General features: G+C 42.6%; 2 protein-coding genes across 3 annotated transcripts; one reads left to right on the top strand and one right to left on the bottom strand.

Moving 5' to 3' along the window:
- The first annotated feature begins 697 nt into the window (after positions 1 to 697).
- On the top strand, positions 698 to 7557 carry LOC120017437 (transcription initiation factor TFIID subunit 5-like). Its single transcript, XM_038960187.1, has 12 exons — positions 698 to 1103; positions 2505 to 2745; positions 2988 to 3135; positions 3255 to 3422; positions 3647 to 3810; positions 4151 to 4286; positions 4527 to 4647; positions 4845 to 4974; positions 5581 to 5745; positions 5986 to 6163; positions 6463 to 6640; positions 6858 to 7557. The coding sequence occupies exons 1-12, from the start codon at positions 698 to 700 to the stop codon at positions 7070 to 7072; spliced, it is 2250 nt and encodes a 749-aa protein (XP_038816115.1). The 3' UTR covers positions 7073 to 7557.
- Positions 7546 to 8876, bottom strand: LOC120017445 (ATP synthase membrane subunit DAPIT, mitochondrial-like). 2 transcript variants are annotated; one of them, XM_038960198.1, is made up of 4 exons: positions 8772 to 8876; positions 8058 to 8162; positions 7879 to 7969; positions 7546 to 7674 (listed from the first exon to the last, which is right to left on the bottom strand). In XM_038960198.1, exons 2-3 carry the CDS (start codon positions 8142 to 8144, stop codon positions 7880 to 7882), a joined length of 177 nt encoding a protein of 58 aa, XP_038816126.1. In that variant the 5' UTR covers positions 8145 to 8162; positions 8772 to 8876; the 3' UTR covers positions 7546 to 7674; position 7879. The 2 variants fall into 2 exon arrangements, with proteins under 2 accessions (XP_038816126.1, XP_038816133.1); XM_038960205.1 differs by having other exon boundaries at positions 8058 to 8156; positions 8772 to 8868.
- Between the last annotated feature and the right edge of the window lie 40 nt (positions 8877 to 8916).

Genomic DNA, 8916 nt, shown 5'->3' on the forward strand with positions numbered 1-8916 from the left:
GCACTTAGCCCTAATTGCTCCTGTAAGTCACTCTGGATAAGAGCATCTGCTAAATGACTAGAATATAAAAATTTACTGCTTTTTCTTTATTTTTTACACCATTTCATTGAAAACATCAGCAATAAAAAAAATATACTGGTATTGCCGAATCCCTTTAAGGAGATTTGATCACTCTCTCAAACGTCAGGGAAAGTGACAGTGGGCCCAAAGTGCCACCTACTGGTACAACTGACACATGACTGGCACATATAGATCACAGATCCCCAGTCAAGGATAATCATTTTTTGTATATTTTTGTCAGCAGGTGAAAAATATATACTAACTAAAACTAAAAGCAATACAACTAATGCAAAAAATATTTACCTCTAAGCTATTAGCTGTCCTCTTCAATAATGTTAACTAAGTTACAAATACAAGATTTTCATATGATACAAAAAATGTAAACATCATAGCACAATATTTCTACAAGCAAGAAATATGAGTTGGCCATAATAAATCGTTTCTAAAAATAAAAATTGTTATAAACTCAAATTTTGATTGGCTCTTGTACAGGAATGACGGTTCTCTAAGAATTCGCCTACACCACTGAGAACCAACGAAACTACAATTTCTTCTTTCGGAGGACCAATCAGAATGTCAGATATTGTGCGGTCCACGTTTCTTTATTTTGCCCGTACATGCGCACTTCATTTCGAAAATGGCGGCTGTGCAAGATGGTCAGCACAATCTGGAGGTCGAAAAAGACATAAAAACAGAAATAACAAACGATGGGTCTGGAAATATCAATGCAAACTCTTCGTCACCCGGTTCTACGTCTTCGGGCGGTAAATCGAAATCTCCTGCGGGATCGGGTGAAGATCAACAGACACTGCTCGCGGTGTTGCAATTTCTCAAGAGGAATAAATTGACCGAGTCGGTCGATATTTTGCGGCGAGAAGCGGGCTTATCTGCAGATGCAGATGATTCCCCGGTATCCGAGTCGGCGGGAGCTGGATCGGGTGGCGTCCCAAATGTCGGTGCTGATGGGGGGGATGCCAACTCTCTCCTCAGCCGAGTGTCAATCGCCACCCCCGTCGCACCCCCGGCCACCGCACCCCCAAAAGGTCTCGTGCGATCGCATTCAAAAGTCATGCGTATTGTTTTTATTTGCCTTGTTAGCTAGCTACCCAGCTAAGATACCAAATACATGATTATAACTTGCATATTCACAAGGGCATGCAATGCAATTGATTTGTTATTGCCAGTTGGCTTACTGTTGAATGAATGAGACACGAGAGAGCTTGACAGGCAGTCCTGAAACTGCTGTTTGTTCCTCACACTGTTGCTGGTAGATGTATGAAAACAGTTCTTGCGATAAGACCATAGCCGCGGGAAGTAGGGAAGTAAAATAGTTTTGTCCAAAAATATAACTATTTTGCATTACTATATATTTTTTTTCATTATGTTTTTTTCAGGGGGTGCTGCACACACTCAGCACCCCCTGAAAAAAACAGAAGGAAAAAATATATATAGTAATGCAAAATAGTTATATTTTTGGACAAAACTATTTTCACAAAAGTAGTGCACTCGGCCTTTACTAGTATAAGCGGACTGATATAGAGGTATGTTACTGTGAAGCACTTTTTTTTCTCCAGCATCTCTGCTTTAGCAAAAAAGGGTAGTTGTTTAATTAAGAGCAGTATCGTGCAGAATTCAATAGTTGGAATTGTAAGAGTTGTTGCCCTGTCCCTTTCTCTGCGATTGCCATTCTAATGGAATACAGAAAGAACAAACCCTGTCCTCAAACATTTACATCAAAATGTGGAAAGTTATGGGCAAAGACACAAAACATCCAGATCAAATTTAATATTTTTCTTGACCAAATAAAATAGAAAAAACACAATTTACCATCCTTATAAACCTTTTAATGTAAATGTACATTACTGTATTGTACATAGGCTGGTCATCTAGGTTTGTACCAGTAGACTTTCCATCACCATGAAGAACAACAATGCACAATACAGTAATTGAGTACATTGAGACATCAAGGGGTTTCTGATGATGTGGCTCAGTTGGTAGATCATGGCGCTTGCAATGCTAGGATTGTGGGTTCAATTCCCATTTGGGGCCAGTATGAAAATGTATGCACTCACTACTATAAGTTGCTCTGGATAAGAATGTCTACTTAAATGGAAAAGGAATGAATAGACCATTTCAGTTTTCACATAGTAATAAGTTGCATTTCTTTAGTATTTCAAGAAACTGGAAAACATATCAAGCAAGTATTTTTATGTTCCTCAAGTTAACTGTTTTGTACAGATAATTATCAGACTCAGGTTACAAATGCAGGTAAACACTCAAATACATTTATCTTCTGTTTTCACAAAAGTAGTGCACTGGGCCTTTACTAGTTGCAGGACCCCAACCTCCAAACTACTATGGATAAGACCAATAGTTATATTACTATTAGTTAGCTACTCCAATATATTTCCATTATTCTAACAACTACTACTGTGCTTGTACAGTGGTGGCAGCATCAGGTGGGGAAGACCAACCAGACGTCAACGTTGTCTTGTCGGCCTATAGCCAGCAGGGGGACCCTGTCATGTACCCACTCTACTATAATGGCCTGAAGAAGTTTATTGAGTCTGTCCTGGACTGCCACAGAGCTGAACTCTCCCAGGTCTTCTACCCACTGTTTGTCCACATGTACCTGGAGCTGGTCTACAACAACCACGAGAATGAGGCTAAACAGTTTTTTGAAAAGTAAGTGTTGTGGACTGGTAGTGTTGTTGCTCCCTTGTAGCGTCTCCAAAGTTCCTGCCTGTCAAGCACGTCTTTATTGATTTTAGGTCCAACTGGTGTATTGATTTGTCAAGGACTTTTATGAGTTCCACAATCAAATGGAAAACAACCTGTTCTATTTGTAACTGCCTAACTTAGTGTAATGTGACACTATGCATGTGTTATTTAGATGTTAGATCCACTGACTCTTCTCCCTGCCTCAGGTTCAGCGGTGACCAGGAGTGTTACTACGAGGAGGACCTCCGCATCCTCTCGAGCATGTCCAAGAAGGAACACATGAAGGGAAACGAGACCATGCTGGACTTCAGGACCAGCAAGTTTGTCCTCCGCATCTCCCGAGACTCCTACCAGGTGAGTAGTCTTGGTGGGCCAACAACTTCAAATCCCAGCACTGACTGGGGGGGGGGGGACCAGAAATGTCAAGGTCTCTGTGTCAGTTGACAATAACGTATGGTATGTTATCTTACCAGCTGCTGAAGAGGCACCTGCAGGAACGTCAGAACAACCAGATCTGGAATATTATACAGGAACATCTCTATATTGATATCTTTGACGGGATGCCTCGGAGTAAAAGTCAGATTGATGCCATGTCGGGCAGTCTGGCTGGGGAGGGCAAGAGAGATGCCAACAAAGCCAAGGTGGGTGTGTGTGTGTGTGTGTGTGTGGGGGGGGTTGTCAGTGTGAGTAATGCTGAAGCAAAAATCTGTAATAGCTGGTTTGTTTTAAAGTGATAGTGTTATCAATGCATGTGTGAGCAAGCCAGTGAGCAATACTTTTTCATTTTAGATATGCATTACTGATTGAGAGAATAAAACTATCTGTACTGACTATACTTACTGTACCACTTCTGGCTGTTGTGCAGGTGTTCTATGGTCTTCTGAAGGAGCCAGAGATCGAGGTACCTCTGGATGATGAGGATGAGGAGGCAGAGAACGAGGAGGGCAAACCCAAGAAGAAGAAACCTAAGAAGGACAGCATGGGCTCCAAGAGCAAGAAACAGGACCCCAACGCACCCCAACAAGCTAGGTATGTCACCACTGACACATTTATTTAGTTAGGGATTGTTTTCCTTAGTGCACACACCCTAGCGAACCGTTTTGCTAGGGAAAATGAAAATGTTTATTTCTTATTGGACCAGTCCAGGTAGTCCCTGTTTCAGTCAGTTTTCATTTGGTGCCTAATGAACACAGCCCAGATTTCCTTATGTTTCAGAGACCACGAACAACATTTGTACTCTATTCTGCACTAGAGTTAGCCACGAAGCTTGTTAGCATTTGCAGTCCCTCCCCATTGAAACAACTGTTACTGGCTGATTATGACTTATGAATGATGTATAAATTGACCGTGTTAATTTTTAATATCCAAGAATCCCCCTCCCCGAGCTGAAGGACTCTGACAAGCTGGACAAGATCATGAACATGAAGGAGGCCACTAAGAAGATCCGTCTGGGCCCAGACAACCTACCCTCCATCTGTTTCTACTCCTTCCTCAACGCTTACCAGGTCAGCCATGCTTGGATATGGATTTTGAATGTTTGAATGATAACTTTATTAGTATTCAAGTATAACATGATTTCAATGTTGACAAAACCTTATTCATTTTTTTTGTGATGAGCTCAGTGTTATCAACGTGAAGCTTCTAAAGCGTCATTATTTAATATTGGGAATAAAACTTTTATTCACAGTATTACCACAAAACAATGCGGTAACATACAGTATTCTGTCTTGACCTTTGACCTGTAGGGTCTGACAGCGGTGGACTTCACAGATGACTCCAGTCTGATCGCGGGGGGCTTCGCTGACTCCACCGTTAGGGTGTGGAGCGTCACACCCAAGAAACTACGGCGGGTCAAATCTGCAGCAGGTAAATGACAATGGTGACCACAGAGATAATATACAATACATCATACACACATCGAAACACATGTTATAACCAAGGCTGAAAGTAGCATTCCACAATTCATCTATAACCATTGTTGAACTTGAGATCATAAGCTTGCACATAAATTGATAGTAACCACGACTTTAAATCTGCTCCCTCTCTCTCTCATCTCCCTGTAGACCTGAGTAATATTGATAAAGAGTCTGATGACGTGTTGGAGAGGATCATGGATGAGAAGACGGCCAGTGAGTCTAAGATCCTGTACGGACACAGTGGACCAGTATACGGCATCAGCTTCAGCCCTGACAGGTAAGATGTTATAAAGTGATCATTGGGGAGGACACTTTCCCAAACTCATATTAAACCTGGTCCTGGACTATGAAGAATGCTCAATGGAGAATGTCTAAGGTAGGAGCGTGGAACTGATTTTGCCCCGGGGGCCGCATTCGGTCTTCAATGAGGTCTGGAAGGCCGCACTGAAGCTGTCTTATTTCCTTGCCGTCAAATTCTTCTAAAAAGGAGTCCACTATACATCGTTAATGGAATTTGTTATGCTCCCTGACTGTCTAGTGATTTATTAGCGAGCTGGACAGTCAAACTCTATGAATATACTGTTGGTCCATTGACTGCACAGTGATTTATTAGCGAGCTGGACAGTCAAGAAACAACATTTTTTTATTTGACACCCCTGGTCTAAGGGCTTTTTAGTCCAGGACTATGCTTAATCTGTGTGTGGAAAACTGGACCTGGGTGTATCATGTAGTGTGGCGTATTGGACTAATGTTAAAGAGGAGGCAAGGATACATAGTTTGAATGAATTGACTTCATAGAGATTTGAAACACTAGAGTTACTGTCTTTTCTAGTGTTCTTATTTCTATGGTTAACTTCAATTCTCCTCTAATCATGTATTTTAGGAACTACCTGTTGTCCAGTTCTGAGGACGGTACGGTCAGACTGTGGAGTCTGCAGACGTTCACCTGTCTGGTGGGGTATAAAGGACACAACTACCCTGTCTGGGACACTCAGTTCTCACCCTATGGTTACTACTTTATCTCTGGGGGACATGACCGAGTCGCTCGGTAAGTACCCTTATTAATACCTAATGTTCCATTTGTTTCAATGCAATTGATGAATGGCATTCTTTGGGCCTGTTTCCTGGACTGAGAAGGATGTTCAATGGAAATTCTCTATTGAAAGGGCTTTCAAGGCTTAATTTATGTCTAGAGAAAAAGCCTGACTAATTTGGTTTTGTTTACCTGATGGGTCACAAGAAAACAGTCACTGGTCTTTTTGAGGTTTTGCGTTGTCTTCTTCCGCAGTCTGTGGGCGACTGACCACTACCAGCCCCTGCGTATGTTCGCTGGTCACCTGGCTGACATCACGTGCACCCGCTTCCACCCTAACGCCAACTACGTGGCCACGGGTTCAGCTGACCGTACCATCCGCCTCTGGGACGTCCTGACTGGCAACTGTGTCCGCATCCTCACGGGTCACAAGGTACGAAGAGTTGAAGGTCGTAGGGAACCTGGTGATCTGTTCTCTCCCAATAGAATGTGTATAGGATGGTTTGGTGTTCAAGGTCATGTTTAGTAGGCATGAAATGGGAGACAACACCTTGAAAGGGAGGAGGAACAACCTGAATTCATTTTTTTCACAACCCTGAGTAACATGTCCTTTTGTACAAATGTATATTGTATGTATGATTTAAAATAACTTGTTGCATACGGTACACAACAAGAGTAGTGTGTGTGATGTTACTGAAGCTCCATATCTCAATAAACCGGTTTGGTTCCCAGGGCCCCATTCATTCCCTGGCCTTCTCCCCCAATGGGAAGTTCATGGCCTCGGGAGCAACTGACAGCAGGGTTCTACTGTGGGATGTTGGTCACGGCCTAATGGTCGGAGAGCTGAAGGGACATACTGATACCATCTACGCCCTCAAGTTCAGCAGGGACGGAGAGATACTAGCCTCAGGTTGGTGTCCCTTTAGTCTAACTGGCATGTAATAGCCTTTTCACACTACTGTGCCCTTTGTGCTGGCCTGTTCATGCACCCACCATACTTGAAAGGACAATGTGAAAAGAAAATATCTGAGCGAGCACAGTATGGTTTAGGGGGATATTGGGTCTACAAGAAATGTATGCTTGTAGTTTTCCACCACTCATAATAATAATAAAATAAAAATTTCCAGGCTCAATGGATAACACTGTTAAACTGTGGGATACACTGAAGGCCTTTGATGATGTGGAGCTGGATGACTTTACCGCGGCAACAGGTCACATCCATCTACCAGAGAACTCCCAGGAGCTGTTGCTAGGCACCTACATGACCAAGTCCACCCCTGTCATTCACCTGCACTTCACCCGCAGGAACCTACTGCTGGCTGCAGGGGCCTACAACCCATGAGGATGTTCAGAGAACCCCCTGCTAAAAAAGAGAAACTAGGGTTGTGTGATGAGAAATTACGAAAGTCATATCCAACCACAGTTAGACAGTGGAACAAAGCAAAATGCCCAACCAGTTGAATCGGCTAACTGAAGTTTGTCTGATGCAGACCTAAAGACCATGGTTGTTCCAAAAGCTGCAGCACCATCAAGCTGATCTAGGATCTGATTGAGCCTACCCAGCCTAAAATGGCTCTGGGGTGGAATTGCCCCTAGATACAGATCCAGGATAAGCTTGTCCTCACAAAACTGACCCAGGACCAGTGTCTAGGTGCAATGTCACCCTACTCCTCTAAAGAGTGCCATTACTAGCCTATTAAAAGAGACAATGTTTTTTTCACTGCCACAAACACAGCTTTAAGTGGCTGTCATGCTGTATAGAATATTTTATAACGGTGCATATTGTGTAAATAAAACACTTTTTTAATAACTTGGTGGGTTAAATTTTACATAGTTTTTATTGTTAATAACACGGTGATGCCAAATAATATGGCCTTATTTCTTACAAGCACATCCAGCTGTCGCCAAACTTCCGACCACTATACTACAGAACCGCCAGGACACCTGTGGGGAAACAAGAACACATGGGAAATATACAGTTAGCTTTCCACCAGGCAGAAACATGTATTGTCCATACAAAGACTACTGATTATAGTCAAATACACATTTCTGAATTAAACAGTGCAGTCTTAACAAAATTATAAAATGGTACGTTTGCTAGACAAAATGGGTACGAGAAACTGACGGTATCCTATGCAATACACTCACATCACTTTGCCGTGACAGCCGCCTGTTTCTTGGGCTTCAACTTGAAGAAGAGGGCAATGGTGGCTATGCTTGCATATGTGAGCAAGACACACTGTGGACAGAATAGTACAAGTGTGACTTTTCTGAGAATGTGAACTGGTTGTACACCATCTTGCACAGTAATTCATGCATGAACTTACGTTCCTCCTGCCTGTGATTGTGTATGCATTGAAGTACTTGGCAAAACCAGTAAACTGGTGACTGGTTCCTGCGTCGTGTCCGCCCATGTTGGATAGTAGCTGGTCCTTAGAGAAATAGATTACTCAGTCAATTACAATGCATTGATAATAGGAGGATTACAGAGGGAAAGTAAAAAGTAATGCCAACCACAAATCACCCATGCGCAAGACGTTTATCAATACTTATTGGACTGGGGGAAAAAATGATTACTCAAGACAACTTGCCTGTCAAACATTGAAGCTCAGTAGCCCTAGCTGACAAGCCTGACGGCCTGCAAGCCAGGCAGCTTCTTCCCACAACAGTGTTAACAAATGGGCTAACGTAACGTTAGCTAGTTACAGTAATTATATCATGTAATTGTGTGGTACCATTCAACCCAAAGCGGACTGGTATATTTGTGTGGGTATTGCTTGTTAGCTGGTTCACTTTCATTCAAAAACAGTAGCTGGCCAGGCAGTAGCTAGCTAGCTACCGCTAGAGGTTAACGTTCGCAAACAATCTGGCTTGTCTTGAGCTAACGTTAGCAATATTGGCTAGCAAAATTAGTTGGTACTGACAAACAACTAAACTGGCATTTTAGAGACACCACAAGCATCAGCGTCCTGGACAACGCTGTTATAAAACGTAGGTAAATTAATAAAGCTAGATGTTATATTGATTGTCACTATTCTTACCTTCAACACACGACCCTTGTGCACGGAATTGAACAAGTGCCCTTCAACGAGAGAGGCCGAAATGCTAAAAGTATCAGGAAATCCCGCCTACTCTCTACAGCGCATGTTCAATGGTTAGTATTTAGTGAACCAATGTTTGTGGACG

Source organism: Salvelinus namaycush, chromosome 2 (genome assembly GCF_016432855.1).
Source record: "Salvelinus namaycush isolate Seneca chromosome 2, SaNama_1.0, whole genome shotgun sequence".
NCBI classification, from domain to species: Eukaryota; Metazoa; Chordata; class Actinopteri; order Salmoniformes; family Salmonidae; genus Salvelinus; species Salvelinus namaycush.